This window comes from Epinephelus moara, chromosome 17 (assembly GCF_006386435.1).
Source record: "Epinephelus moara isolate mb chromosome 17, YSFRI_EMoa_1.0, whole genome shotgun sequence".
NCBI classification, from domain to species: domain Eukaryota; kingdom Metazoa; phylum Chordata; class Actinopteri; order Perciformes; family Serranidae; genus Epinephelus; species Epinephelus moara.
Window position 1 is genome coordinate 3416116 of NC_065522.1, and position 16208 is coordinate 3432323.

The 16208-nt window shown below is 42.1% G+C and overlaps 1 protein-coding gene across 3 annotated transcripts in view; it reads left to right on the plus strand.

The window, feature by feature from the left end:
* Positions 1-2353: 2353 nt before the first annotated feature.
* rap1gds1 (RAP1, GTP-GDP dissociation stimulator 1) overlaps positions 2354-16208 on the plus strand; it is a 63778-nt gene continuing 49923 nt past the window's right edge. For 2 of the 3 annotated variants that reach the window (XM_050066945.1, XM_050066946.1), the window contains exons 1-3: positions 2354-2727; positions 11072-11179; positions 14677-14799. In XM_050066945.1, the coding sequence (XP_049922902.1) occupies positions 2724-2727; positions 11072-11179; positions 14677-14799 (235 nt within the window). In that variant the 5' untranslated portion in view covers positions 2354-2723. Of the gene's footprint in view, positions 2728-11071; positions 11180-14676; positions 14861-16208 lie in introns of those variants that run through there. The other variant, XM_050066947.1, reaches the window with a different exon arrangement.

The following is a 16208-nucleotide window of genomic DNA, read 5'->3' on the forward strand; positions in this document are numbered from 1 at the left end:
GAGCCACATGATTCAATTAATTTATCCCCATTCAAGTTACTGGAGTACTAAATTGAAGGTAGCCAGCTTGGCTGACAGAAGTCTCTAGTGTGCCTGCTTTGTAGCAGAAGCAGTGCCGATCATTAAGGTAATTTTATATGCGACGGTTGAACCAATTTGGCTTCATGTGCCACTGAGCAACCTACATGGGAATGGACTAAGCCATGCCTCAAATCCTGTATCCAATTCTCTTTATACATCCATGATGTAGATATGGATGTAAGGTGAGGAATACACAACAATTCTTAGTTTCAGGTGATTATACACCAAAGAAAACACAGCTGTTATATTCTTCACCACCTGCAATGTAGTGTTTGCTGACCTCCAGCAGTTTAATTTTTCATTTTGCTGCAGTTAAGTACTGGTGGACTCCAGGACACGAGGACATCACCGTTGGGTGTAGTTAGAGGTGCAACTTTACACATTTCTCTTATACATTTCCACATTGATGGTGGGTGTGGTCAGACATGAAACATGCTTGCAAGGACAGAGGGGCAGCTAAACAGTGCTTTTCAGCCTGGTGTTAAAGGGATAGTTGGAGTTTTTTGAAGTGGGGCTGTATGGAGTACCTATCCATAGTCAGTGTGTTACCTGCTGTAGATATCAGTTAGCACACCCCCAGTTTGGAGAATCAGGCAGGAGCCTGACACAGACACTGAGCAATGTATTGCTGTTAAAGGGTGCCAGCAACAAAACGTATTTTAACCACCTAAAAATAAAGTCCCACCTAAGTGCGCACTATATTGAGAGTATTTTCACTGCTTTACTTTTCCATCAGATGAACCGTTCTGATGAGGATACCCTTAATGGCTTCAGTTCCCCATCTATGTTCTTGTCAAAGCCACCACACTATATTAACAAAAACAGTAATTTAAGCTCGCTGAACACAGCAGCTGCTGATCTACCACTAGTTCAATCAGTTAATTAGTTAAAACCACACTGTCTTTCTCCAACTCTGCTCGGTGTGAGCAGAGACAAACGTTGAATTTCTTTCCCACTTTCATGTGTCTTTTAAATCCAAAACTCAACTTGAAATAATGTTTACGTGTTCCACCTTACATCTTTGATAATTAATTAAAGAGTGCAGAGGAGGAGAGGAGGAGCGTGGGGTGCATGACCATTTAAAAAAAGAGGAGAGAATAAGGAGAGATGGAGAATAATTTGAAAAGAAGAGAGAAAAGGAAAAGAGTGGAGCATAAACTGAGGAGAGGAGAGGAGAGGAGAGGAGAATGTATTTAGTCTGATTGTTTTCAGCTGAACACAGGCCTACTTTGTAGTTTTGAGGAAAGATTTCTTTAATATTTTATTTCAGAAAACAGTGTTTTTGTGTAAAGATTTGTTGATTGTGATGGTTATTAACTTTATAGAGCTCTTAAGTGTGCACAGTGGGGCATTTTTTTCTTTGTTGTTGCCTGTTAAAAAGAAATTATAAATATAGAAAGTGAACGTGTAGCAGCTGCAAGGTGTATATGGTATAGATATTCAGACACCTCATATATCAGCTCGACATTTTCCCCTGATCATTACTGTGCACAAATGTACCGTACTAGGCCTTAAGAAATCCTCTGGTGTTGGCAGATAGAAACTTTCCAGCAGGGTGCACTTTGCATTTTCACATTTTTTTTCACAAGCACATTGCTTGAATTTTTTTTTTTTTTAATCTGTGGACGGGATGCCTAGGCAGCAGTACACCAGCAGCTCCTGTGTTCAGCAATGTTAAATCACTATTTTTCTCAATGGCGTCTGGCTATGAAGCGAGAGATACAGTATAAGGGCTTTGTTTTCATGTTGGAAAGCACTTTCTGACATTAAGGTAAACCAGTGGAAATTGTGTAAATATGGCGTACACTTAAGGTGATTTATTTTTTTAGGTGGGAGATTTTGGTGGATAAAATACATTTTGCTGCTGACACACAGAGTTTTGGGCATATAAATATTTTACCAACAGTGTGTCTTACTGCCGCATTTGTTATATCCGCTTGCAGATGTGCCCAGCTTGTCAGTGTGGAGAACTTTGGCAACTGTACTAGCTGCCATAAATCATATTGTCTCGTTACATCATTAAACACAGACATCATGTCTGTATATGATAAAAACTGCAAAAGAAAATGGGAAATCATTGGTTTAACTAAGCAGTTTCATAGTTAAATTATAGTAATTTGTTGTAATTTATTGTTTGTGTAGAATACGCATATGATCTGGTTAGCATCTACTAGGGCTTTCAGATAGGCTCTAGGCTGCCACCACCAGCGATGTGTCCCATGACACGGTGTTCTCGAAAAGCCTTTTATTTTGAAGGTTGTAACCGGAAGCCTTACAGCGGACTTGGTTGTAACATGTCAGACTGAGTCAGTCGACTAGGGGAGCGCCAGCCAGCAGGTCCTGACTGTTGGTGTGGATATGAGAGGAAGTCAGATGTGTTAACGTGGTAGTCAGCCGGTGTACAGGCCACTGTACAACAGCATCCATCTGAGCGGGACTGCCCGACCGGCCCGGTGGCTGCTGTCGCTACCTAACTGGCTAGCTAGCTCGCTAACCTCCACCCGCTAACTTCACCAGTTTACGGCGGTTTAAGGGAGGAACAGCGTGGAGAAAGCGGGGCCTCCGGCAACTACGACTCGGTTTCCAGCTGCCCCGGAGAGCTTAACATCCCGGTTTATTTTCCGGAGCAACATCCTGCTGAAATGGGTGAGTAGACGGCGAGCAACCAGCTCACACTGAGCCGGGTAAGCTAACAAGAACTGTTTTTACCACTAAACAGTGGTTAAACCTTAAAGTGGTTATTTAAACGCAGGAGAAGCAACGCATGTTTGATGTTATGTATCATGCGATGATGTCACTATAACGTTACCACGTTAATTCCCTGTAGCTTTGTGTGTTATTACTGTAACGTTAACGCTAGTTAGTCATATGAAAAGCTGACTGTGGCAAAATCGTGTATACGTGCGCGTGCGCGCGCGTGTCTGCCTCAGTACTCGGGTGGGGTACTTAGCTTCCCTGACTCTCTACATCCACTATCCACTCTTAGTACTTGGGGTTTTTTCCCTTTTAGCAACGCTAGCTCTGGATATATTCTGTACTGCCTTCGTTCTCCCTCGACGCAATTCAGCTGGTACTAGAAACGGCTTGAAGGTCCCAGTTGCTAAATGAATGTACATCCCCTGAAATGGCAGTGCTGTTGATGGTGTAGATGGCACTCCTCCATCTCCACAGCTGTTATGCAATAGGATCCAGCAGCCCACTTTGTGTAACGGTTTATACTGCACTGCTCTTTATAATCTTACTGTTTACATTGGTTATTGATGGTGGACGCACACTGGATAGTGATATTTTTAAGCACAGGCCTGTGACTACTGTAGTGGTTATAGAATGGAATATGGATAATAAAAACATGCTGTATATTGACATAATATTGCTTTTTCATCTATTACATTTAAAAAACAGCTTCCATATGAGGCAGAAGCATCTTTGAATGCCATGTAAAGCATATGTGTTTGACAGCTTATGAGGTATTTCACAAGGCAGATCACTCATGTTGTCATTTGATACAAGGCATCTATCATGGGGGATGGATGTGTGGGTTGTGCAGTGCACAAGCAAACTGACAGCAACAGCCAGGTCACTGCAACAGTGTCTGCAATCCTTATGCAATTTACCATCACCTGGTTTGTTGACACAATGCTGGAATAACAGTTGAGAAAATTCCCACCCTTATTTGCAACAATTTCAATCATTTCAGGTAATGTAAATAAATCTAAGTCTCTATGGATGATCAGTGGAATAGATGAGAAAGTAGTGTGTCAGCCTGTAGAGTAATTAGACAGCATTCTGGACCAAACGCGACAGGTCGTCAGTCCTAATCAGATTTTGCTGAGAGTGTAGACTGTAGGCTGTGGGTGTATGCATCCAAAAACAGAGCTGTATAGACCCAGTGAGTAAGCCGCCCTCTAGCTCATACAGAACATGTACTGTATTTAAGGCACTTGCTCTGTAGGCATTCATCACCCATTATTTAACCTAGTTGTTGTACATGACTGATGTCAGTTCATTGCATCAGACTGTAAATAGGTGTATATATGTTAAGGGTGGGAATCACCCGAGGACCCACGATACGATATTATAACAATACTTAGGTCATGATACGATATTATTGCGATATGCTGAGTATTGCGATAAAATATATTGCTATTTATTACCTTTTTTTTCCTACTGCAAATTATTTCCCCAAAGGAAAACTGTCAACATCAGTTTTACCTCATAAGAGAAAGTTTGTAGTCATCTGACTTATATCATTTTCATTACAGAAAAATGTGATGCAAAGCAGACAGGCTTACCAACACAGTCATAAAACCTGTCAGAAATGCTGCATATACATCTAACAAACTGAACTGTTGGGAGATTTAATGCCCTCTGCGAGGCCTCATTAGATGTGTGAGCAAAACACTTTACATGCAGGTATCCCACTAACTGAATGGCAATACCCCAATTAGAAGCATCGTCTGTTACACAGCAAGGTTTTTGTCGGCAGTCCCCCATTCTCATGCTGCATTTTGCATGAAGTCTGCAATGTTTGCTCTGGTGTGACATTTGTGTACTGCACTAGTTTGGAGAACATGAGACAGCAGTCACCAGTCCTCTGTGAGATAATATGCCATTATATTAGGTAGGGATGGGAATCGAGAACCGGTTCCTGTTAAGAACCGGTTCCAACTGGTCCAATTCATCGACATCATTAGCCTTTATGCTTAACGATTCCCTTGTTGATTCTTTTCATTACACCTAATCTGTGCTCGTCAGTCAGCAGCCCGTTCAACAACAAAGAAAACGTAATGGCGGAGAGACAGAAGTGATCAAAGCCTTAGCTTCACTTCACGCTGTTGTTAGCCTCCCTGGAGCTGCTAGCTCACTGTGGAGCCTCGCGCATCCCCGCTCCAGGTGGACGGCGGGCGGGGCGCTGTTGTTGATAGCCTCCCTGGAGCTGCTAGCTCACTGTGGAGCTTCGGCGCAACCCCGCTCCAGGTGGACGGCGGGCGGGGCGCTGTTATTGTTAGCCTTCCTGGAGCTGCTAGCCGACTGTGGAGCTTCGGCGCATCCCCGCTCCTGTTGTCGGATTTCATGGGAACACCAAGGATGGTAAGATGAGGGCAGTTGAGTTGATTTGCACGCTATTTGTTGTTATAATATGCTGGGCTAGCTGCGTTAGCTGCCTCACCTGAGTTAGCTGCACTAGCTGCGTGGTGTTGACACACTCAGGCTGGGGATGCTTTTTTTCAAATCTTTCTCATCATCTTTCTAAACTAGACCATGGCTTTAAGGTTCATAATAAAACGTTCTGAAAGCAGATGTATTGGGTTACAAACAACAGGAGGTGATATCATTAATTCACAGGAGGAATCGATAAGGGAATCGATAAAGAATCGGATCGATAAGCAGAATCGATAATGGCATTGATATCGATAAAATCCTATCAATTCCCATCCCTAATATTAGGAGTGGTAGTGTAGTTGTTAGAACTGTCGCCTCACAGTAAGAGGGTTCCTGGTTCAATCCCAGGAGGGAGCCCTTCTGTGTAATGTTTGCATGTCCCCCCATGTCAGCATGGGTTTTCTCCGGGTACTCTGGCTTCTTTTCACAGTCCAAAGACATGCAGGTTGGGGATAGGTTAATTGGTGACTCTAAATTGGCCGTAGGTGTGAATGTGAGTGTGAACAGTTGTCTGTCTCTATGCGTTAGCCCTGCGATAGTCTGGCAACCTGTCCAGGGTGTACCCTGCCTCTCGCCCAATGTCAGCTGGGATAGGCTCCAGCACTGCTGAAATATGACCACCGCTTTTTTCGTCTTAGCTCTTTAGAAACTACCGTTATATTGTTTTGCGCTACGGATGCTTCATATCCAGGTCAATTCACACACTTGTGAGTAAAGCATATAAGAAGAGGAGAGGGCTCCGTCTTATCTCTTCATAAAGTAAAGTTATGTTTTAATATGAAGCGTCCATCGCGCAAAATAATATAACAATCAATTATCGTGTTATGTCATTGTGTCATTTCTGTCTCTACATTGTCACATGTTAACAATTCTCTTTGCAAGCGTACAAAAAAGTTTTGCACGTGTGAAATTTTTTTTCGTGCGCGTGCTTCACCTCCGCTGCTACAATTCCATCCTAGGGGAAACACTGTTGTCAGTTTTCAGTGTGTTCATCTCACTTCAGTCATTTTTTTGTAGTATGTAGTGGACTGAAAAAGCAACTGATTTCATTATTCTAGTAGGCTACCTAAAGTTTAATTTGTATTGGTAAATATAAATAATTTATATGATAAAAAAAATTGATACATGGCACTGTATGACGATACGATGTTGCCACACAAAAATATTGTGATACTATGCTATATAATTTTTTCCCCCACCACTACATTATACTCACATATGAATCCACTGACCTTGAAGTCAAGTTAATGCCACCCTTCCTGCTGTACTCATAGATTCCTCAAGTTTATGCTTCACTTCTCTGTAGAGCTTTGGTATGACTGTGACAGTGAAAAAATGTCAGGACAGAGTCACATACCTGGGTTGCCGTGTTTTTAACAAAAGCCTTCGGTTTCAACAACGCTTTATGGACACAGATCTTTGCACATGAAGTAGGTGATGGACTGTGTTATTTTCTTAGCTCTCTCAGAGATAGATGGTAGTTTGGTCAAGCTAAGTGTGTTCAGTGTTGGTTGATTTTGCAGCAGAGCGGGTTTAGTGTTAGCTTGGCTGTCACCGGCTAACGCTTCTGGATGGTGGAGTGTGAGGTGAGCCCTCTTGTTTGTAGTATTCCCAGAGTATTTTATTCTCGTATGACACTGCTTGCAAATTGCATGTGTCATATCCAAATCCTCCTTTACTTCTGTGTTAAAAAATCCAAAATAAGTCCAAACGTTTGATTTAAACACAGACGGCGCATTTCTGATTTCTTTCTCTGGTGCCTCCATCTTTGTTTTGATGAACTTCCTGCCAAATGCTGCTGACAGATGATGCGTTTGGTTTGTACTCGAAGGTCGGAAATTCCCAGTTCCCAGTCGGAAGTTTAAACTCGAACGCACCCTGAGATCGGATTTCCAACTCGGAAACTTGAAGCAGATGGCTGCCGGTCACATACATAGTGAGCAAACACTCTGCTAAAGTACTGTTATAGCAATTTTATCTTATTTGTTTTACATTAGGTCAGCCTCATCTGCGGCTTTCATCAGTTGGAGTGCATGATAGATTTGAAGCTGTCTATACTCCGAAAGTGCAATGGCAACAAAGGCTTTCTTGCGGGCGTCCATGTTTTTTTCCAACTTGTCCACCGTCGTCAATAGGGTTGGGTCGGTTCTCGGTAATACCAATTCGGTTCGGTACTCCGTCTTGGACCGTTTTTTTTTTAGACCAACCGGACCACATACTCGGGTGAAACGTACGCGGAGCGGACGCCGCGGAGGTCCGCCCGGTAAAAGTGGACATCTGCAAGCCCTGTGCGCCCAAAGCACGACCGCACGGACTCCGCTTCGCGCACCAGTGTCACACAAAAGACTGTTCGGCATGTATTTTTCACATCGCGGGGATTTTTCACGGACATTTTTACACGGAGTCCGCTCCCCTTATAGTACGCCCGAGTCTGTGAGCACCTGTGACTGCATCTTCACTAAGCGCACAGCAAGCAGGAGAGAGAGGGGGTGGGGGTGGGGCGGAGACTGAGCTAGGGGGTGCGAGTGCGCGTGCGCCGAGGCCTCTACTATAGCCTGGAGTTTGTTTAATAGTGACGGGGAATCGATAATGGCGGACAATTTAGTCTCAAAGAAATCAAAGAATGCGCCACTATGGCAACACTTTGGCTTTGAGCCAGACGAAGGAGGCAACCCTTGTTTGCACTGATTGAGTAAGCTGCAAAATTTATTTGTAAGGAATAAAAGAAACAACTTGTTACTGTCACTCTGTTGTCCTAAGGTCGTTTTTTTTTTATTTTAAATGAGTCAATTGCGCCCCCAAGTGGCGAAAATCCGGTATTACCGACTTGATGCGGTTTTTTACAAAAACCGGACCGTTTTTTTTTTCTCATACGGACCCAACCCTAGTCGTCAACTAGAATGCAAAAACTGTTGTCAACTTGGAGGTCACTCCATTCCCCCTTCCGATTTCCGACCTCTGAGTACAAAACGAATGCAGCATGAGACCTGTGTTGACCTCACCAGGGAAAAAGACATCAGCACCATCTAGTGGACCCAAAAAGCGATTTTATTACTGTAGGACCAAAAGTTGTACTAAAATGTGTATTTGCAAAAGTACACATTGTCGATACTTTCCATCCCTGTATCAATACAATATCGCCACACAAAATATTGCGATACTATGCTGCATCGATTCCCCCCACCCCTACATATAGATGAAGTAGGGCTGGACGGTATGACCTAAAATTTATATCACGGTATAAATCGAATCCCTTCACGGTAACGGTATATATCGCGGTATAAATTTAAGTGTAAAAGTTATAATAAAGTGTTTCTGAATGGGTTTTGTAGTCCCTTAGCAAAGCTAAATGGATAAAAAAACAACAACAACAACAAAAGCAAAGATATAATATATTTTTTAGAGCATTTATTGTGCAGAATGCAGATCTCAAAACTCAAAATTAAAACCCAGTACTCTATGGTGCAAAATGTCCCCTGGGATCTATATCAAAAGGTAATTTCCTTCTTTTAGCAAAATCCTAAATGACTGAGTTGTGTTTTTTCCACCTGGACCTTTATGCTCTGCCATTTCTCCTCTAATCATCACGCTGTAACCTGTGACAGGCTGTTATGATACCACAACTATCACACATTCACATATGGAGTTTTTTGTGGAGCCCCTAGCGTCACATAGGTTTACATTACCAAAGGTTTATGACAAACTCTCTTGCCGAAAACCAACTCCCGTGTGCGCACGGCGAGAGAGGAGAGGGAGAGACGCTGTGCTGCTGCCAGAGGAGACACTGAATGAGTTCCCTCTGAGCGGTAAGTCACTAAAAGAGTCTGAGAAGTCCGGGGCTGTTCATAAGACATTAACTCACTCACTCACAAGTTCTCCAGCAACACATGTTGCACGTGCTACGCTAAATCACGGACGTGAACCAGCTCCTCTTGCTCCGCTGTCTCTGTGCTCGCAGCCATTTTCACACTGAGGCAGGTGCGATGACGTCATCGACGATAGGACGGTAGAGCGCAAATCTCTACCGTGGGCCAAATTTATATCATTTCTACCGTCTACCGCATATACCGTGCAGCCCTAAGATGAAGTAAAGTGGTATCACAGATCTCAAATATCTCAGGGTGCAGCTCTGTTGAACATTTCTGAGAAAGAGCTCAGTCACTACCAAATGATGTTAGGAGGAAAAAGACAATCTGTAATTTGTTTATTTTACTGGTTAATAGAATAACAGGATGATGTAGTTTCTCATAGAATGTGATGGATGTGCAGCAGTTATAAATTATTGATTCTGTTTCTGTGGTTAATATGGCAGGCAGTGTAGCAGATTGATGACTTGTAGTTCTCATAATGGAGTAAAGAGAACAAGCTGAGGTGGAAACTTAGTGTATGGCTGCACCGTCTATGGTCAGTGTGTTCCCGAAGAAGTAACTGTGTACAGCCCGTGCCTCTCTTTAAAAAAAACTTTTTTTATGCTTGGTGCAGTGTGGCATCATTGCGCCTCTTTCGTCAAACAGTGGGCTTTTCATTTCAAGATGGAGGAGTTTTTTTGTCTGTTTTTTCGCATTTTATTAAATACAAATATTTGAACAGCCATCTGTAGAACCTGACATTTGTCAATCCCTCTAGGATTTTGCAGGCATTTTTGGAGGGATTGTTGCAGCCTAAAATGCCTGATTACAGGCCAGCTTTTCTAAAAACTTTTTAATGCAATGTTGTTAGATTGTTTTTGTATAATGAAATTGAAGGAACAACTGAAAATTGCAAAAATGGTTGCTATTTTTTGATAATTCATTAAAAATGAAGGCAGCTTCTTCTACTGAGAATAAAACCACACTATGTACATACAGAAGATTAAAAAGTAGTGTTTATTATTTGAAGCGGGAAGCATATCACTATCAATATCACATAGTCTTGAATGACTAACATCCGAAACAGTGTTCTGGGAGATGTCCGAGGATATTCCATCCTTCCATCTGATCACTTAACCACTTTATTCTGTTGTAGATAACAGTGGGTTGGAACCTGTCCCAACACACATTGTACAGGTTTATCAGTGTATCATAGGGCAACTAAAGATCCTGGAATATTATTTTTTTTGACAGTATGACACAACTCTTTTCAAACCTGGAGAGGTTTATCCAAAGGAGTTTTTCCCACAAGTTGGTAGGGTTTGGGATTGCGGACCCATGATACGATATTACCACGATAATTAGGTCACAATATGATATTACTGCAATATTGTGATATGCTGAGTATTGCAATAAAATATATCACAATATATTGCATTTTATTACCTTTTTTCCAATTCCTTTTTTAACATCAGTTTTACCTCATAAAATAAAGTTTTTAGTCTGTTCATCTAACTTTAATCATTTTTATTGCAGCAAAACACAATCAGTACTTGGCGTCTGTGTATCGATAAAATATTTCCATGGAGAATATTGCAATACTATGCTGTATCAAATTTTCCCGCCACTCCTACAAGATAGTATATTAGCTGAAGTTTGAAAACCTCTTTCACACTCAAGTGTGGTCTGGGGTAATTCGTTCTGTTTTCCAGCAAGCCCCACATTTCAGAAGGATTCTCATATGTGAAAACAAACATGCAATTGCAAAACCATTGAAGAAACTACCATGGATCCAAGGAGTAACATGACATGTTTAGCCTTGGACCGTGATGTTTTGCAGCCTTAATACCCTTCCTGGCCTATGAATGAAATGCGCTAGATTTTTCATCACATCTTCTCTTCCTGTTTAATTTTCAGCTTGTCACTATCATCTGCCTACATGAATTTAACTTTTGTTCACTTACTGTTTCTTTTTTCAGACAACCTAAGTGAAGCCCTGGAGAAGCTGAAGCTAGCATCTACAGACAGCGCCACTGACAGTGTGGAGAGCTGTCTGGACTGCCTGCTGAAAGCACTTGCCAGCAACAGTGAGTAGAGCCATATTTTGTCTGTTACCTCCTCTTCTAAATTTCCAATTAAAGTATCTAGACAGTCTTGACCTAGTTACATTTCTGTAATATTTTCTGTATGATTCAGATGAAAATGCACATAAAATCTGATTCAAACAGGGATGAAATTGTTACCTGTTTCACCTGTTCACTGCTTTCAAATTCCTTTAGTACCTATTTCAAGTTGTAATTAGCATTAAAACCACGTTTGATTATTGGGCTTTGAAAAACTCATGCTAAATACTGTCCAGCATCAGCTAGAGTGAGCAACAGTCTCTCAGATGCAGGCGCTGCCTCAACATGGATTCGTTTTGCATTAATGAAAAATTGGCAGAAGGAAGTAACAGCGCTCTGGAGATTTTTCAGCTTCACTGTTTACAGAGTGGGCGTATAGCAGGCAAATGCAGTGATGCTACTGGTCCCTTGTCTTCATCTACAATGACACAGACACTTAGGCAAGCATTTCAAAAACAGGCTGTGTATGCACCAATCTAAAAGGAAACTTGGTGAAATTTTTGCGAATCAGTACTGATACAAACTTCTAGAATCAGAGCCTGACTGTGGGGTGAGTAGTTTCCATGGGAATGCAGCCAGTTTAATCTGAAGTGGGTTTGAAAAACAATGGACAACATTAAAATGAGAGCGCTGTATGAATTCATGAAGTTTTACTTTGACTGTGCCTGGCGTTCTGCTGCTCTGTCTGTACCCAGAGTGTGGTGCTCTGAATAACTGAGTGTTATGTACATTTTTGCAACACTCCTAATAAATGGTTCAGCTTCAAGATTGGAAAATCAATATGTGGCAGCAAATGCTGATATCATGGCAGGCTGCCACACATAATTGAATGTGTGGGAAAAACCGGGAAATGTATTCTTGAGGGCAGGCTTGTGTCATGCCAATGCCCTTTTAGGTAAATCATGTGCTGTAAAAGTGCTGTTGCGAATTTGGAAAAACTAGTGGCACACTCTACCCCATTTTTCACAGAGATGGTGCTATATGACCGCAACGGCAGCATCATGCCGCTTTGTGTGTGATTGTATGTGATTTCAGACAGCATGCTGTCATCCGAGAAGCAACAGAGGTGTGACGGGTGTGAAGTAACACAACAGTGTCAGTCTCTAGTGTGACATATAGCATATGTATTGTTTTTGTTTAGCTTTTGTTTTTAATGCTAAACATACAAATACATACATGTATGTATGTATGTATGTATGTATGTATGTATGTTAGGGATAGGCCTGTCGCGATATGCGATAAGTCAGCTAATTGCACGGTAAATTAAAAGGGAGACGGTAACTTTTCCGGCCGCGATTAATTGCCATATCATGCGTGTTTGTTTTCCCCGTCTCTCTCCACCAAAGAGACTGGACAACAAGAGCGTTCACTGCCGTGCATCATCTGGCAGCCAGGTGAGTTGGTTCATTAGCGTAATGAACGGAGGGAAAGCTCTTGTCATCGAGTGTCTTTGTCTCTGTGGGGGAGGCGGGGCGTAAGAGAAAGACATGGAACTTGTTCCTAAACCAAATGCCACAGCCCCTGTGTGGGAGTGTTTTGGATTTAAACCAAATGACAGAGGGGAGCCCAGTAATTTGGACGAGCCGGTATGCCGGGTTTGTTCTAAAACCATCTCAACAAAAAGAGCGAATATGAACAACTTAACTGCACACCTGAGAGTGAGAGACTGAGAGTCAATTTTTTTGTATTCATTTATTTATTTCGATATTTTTACGTGTTATTTCGGATATGTAAATTGTCTTTTTTGCATTCGTAAATATTCTTGTTAAATAAATGTTTATTTCTCTTTAAAAGAGTGTACTTGCATCAATATGCCTTTATTATCATTATATAAGTTTAAAAAATGGTCTAAAACCAGCAAAATTACAACAATAATAAAAATGGTCTTAAAAGTACAAAATTACGCAATATTATCGCTTATTGCAATAGTTTCTGATGCAATTAATCGCCCAGCAAAATTTGTTATTGTGACAGGCCTAGTTAGGGATGTAACGGTCCTCGGTAAAATATGAATTGTTCGGTCCGCCCTGCACGGATCAATACGCCCTTATGGACCACAGGTTTTTGGTTTTGCACTTAAATTTGCATTGATGCTTTACAGACCACTGTGTGTGTTTGTGTGCCTGTCCACAGGCCGAGTCCATGGATGTATAAAGAGAACGGCTATAAAGAGTACCTGGCTCAGTTCAGAGCCATAAAACCCCTTCAGCATTGTGGGCTATGTTTTCACTGTTTAGCTTTCTTACCAACGTTAGCAGTTTCATCACCGCTGGTGGTGCCAACATGGTTAACAAAGCTAAAAGGGTTTTGCAGCTCGAAATGAAGCCTCTGATTCAGCGGTGTGACCTGGGGGACACCGGAGGGTGGGTACAGTGTTTCCGCAGGAACGTGTTCTGCCACTGGAACGGCGATACCGGCTGTAATCGCAGAATGAGCAGAGCCTCTAGCTAGCTAACGTTAGCTTCCACCCTACCTGGGTGGTGCGAAGTGAAGAGTGGCCAAGGAACCTGTGGAGACCAGAGACTGAGCAGTGGGTATGTTTCTACATGTTAGTGCACCTGGTCAGCCGTCTGTCAGCAAGGCCAGCAGAAAATTAAATAAAAGGCAAGACAGTATATTTTTACTACCTCTAAATGGATAGCTTTTTGAACTGCAGTGCTGAAGCTCACTGAGTCAGTGAAGCAATGGACTAAAAGAAAAGGCCTCTTGTATTTCATGCCTTTTTTTGTTTTTGTTTTTAAATTAAGCGGTTAGACTTTGGTTAATAGGTGCAGGTCTTTCAAAAGCAAAACTAACTGAAACTGACATCCCTAGTCTGAACCTCAGTGGTGGACTGACAGACAGCCCTAGGGCTCCCTAGAGCTAAGGCTCAAAGTTGTGATCGCCAACCATCACTAAAGCTTTCAGATATCCATAGCTGCTTCTGTATACTTATCTAAATGGATTGTGACCAAAACACTATTAGATCCATCCCGCACAGTGTTATGTGTGCGACCCACAGATGGGAGATTTCAAAAGCGGGTGCTAGCAGTTAGCAGCTAACTCAAAGAAAAAGAACAGTGGCTGAAAATATCCACAGATTTTGAAAAAATGAGGTCCAGGAGCACCTTACCCAGATCAGAGGACCAGATCAGCTGCCATATAAAAGACGGTAAATGATTGTTATTGACATGTTATGCCATTGTAATTATTTATTAAGTCCTGCTAATGCGAATGTTAAATGTCACACTAGAGGCCGACACTTGCTTCCACGATGTCGACATCCTATCTAAAATTGCACACTGGAGCAGCATGATGCCGCCGTGGTTTGGTTCTGTGTAAAAATGCAAAGGCAGTGCAAAGAAGGGACTTTGCAGCGCCTCTATAGCACCATCTCTGTGTACAAAGGAAGGCTGATATTTGTATCAGCAAAACTTTCATTCATTCATTCATTCATTCATTTTCTTTTTTTCCTTCTACAGACACTGAGGCCAGTGTGAAGATCCAGGAGATGGGCATTCTTCCCCTGCTCCCCACCCTGCTAAACCCTCAGTCCTCCTGCACCCCTAAAGTAGCCAACATCATAGCTGAGGTGGCCAAAAATGGTGAGGTTCGGTTTCCAAGCCCATCCATCCAGGAACACCCTGACTTTCTGTTCCTCCATTCGTCAGTATTCAATTTTTACACTCTCTCTAGCTCTCATCTTTTTTTGATTCTCTGTGTTTTCTTCATGAATACATAATGTGTTGAGACAGTGGAGCAAAAGTATTAGTCATGGATATTTTAGCGCTCCTCTATGGTTTAAAATACTTGAAGAACCAAACGGTAGCATGTTTGATTGACAGGTTGTTTCAGACGGGGCTAGTTTTAGCAGCCTTTCTTGGCATTTCAGAGTGAAGCTGTCACTGACTGTGAGGTTATTGTGTAAGGACTCAAACCTTGCATAACTGCAGTGTCAGAGAGCTTCAGTTTCCCATAATGCCGCTGTGTGAGCACAGGAGAAGCTTTTAAGGGAGAAAAAAGTGGATGTGAATAGAGCTTAGGGCAAGAAAAGGTTACGATAATGAATGGGTTTTTAGCAGCTTGCAAGACGGCAGTTAATGATCACTCCCCAGCAGTTTGCCAGGCTTGGCAACAACCTGCTGGCATTTATCTGTCACTGCTTCCGGAAATGTCTGCAAGCAGCCAAGTGACTGCTGGGCTACAGACAACTCCCTCTATGTCTGACAGTTTGAACGGACACAATTGTTTAAAGCTGCACCAGGCAAGATTTAATGTAAAAACATATCTGACTAATTAGCACAGATCACCACCACAACAGAGAAGAGTGAGTCATCCATGCTATACCCAGAGGATCCAACATGGTTTCCCAAATGAAAATGTGATCACAGCCTAGTCACTGGTGAGAAGTCCTCGGAGCTTATGTGGGAATTGTAAACTGTCTCTTTGTCAGTGAATCATGTGAGTTATCACCTCATTCTTTGTCTCTTTCATTTCTTTCATTACTGTTGTTCTTAAGCATCACACATTAGCTGGGTGGGTAAGTATAAGGATTCTATGGTTAGGTAATCTCTCAAGACAGATTCTGCAATCTACATTGTAGAGTAAAGGAAGAATTATTTTATTTATTTATTTTTTTTTACCGATGGATTTCCAGATTGATGGTTAGGTGATGAGGCAGAGCAATTCTGTTGGTCTCTTAAGCCCCGTTTCCACCAAACATTTTTGGTACTGTACCTTTGGAACTGAAAGTACCCTTCAGACATGGTACCTAGACCCTAGCGTTTCCACTGCAACAGGCTGCAGTGAGAGTCTCTCTCAATGGGATAATTAAAAATGGCAGCTTTGTGCATTTAGTCCTTCTCAGGCAAGCTCGGGGGTTTAGTGTCGCATTGGCCCGATGCTACGTGACCCTTTTCTTTTCTCCGAGTGAGGATTGGAATATATGCAGTTAACATAACCCGGCCGAAGTCAGCATAGTGAATCTTCTGCTTCTTTTCCGCTCACAGTGAAT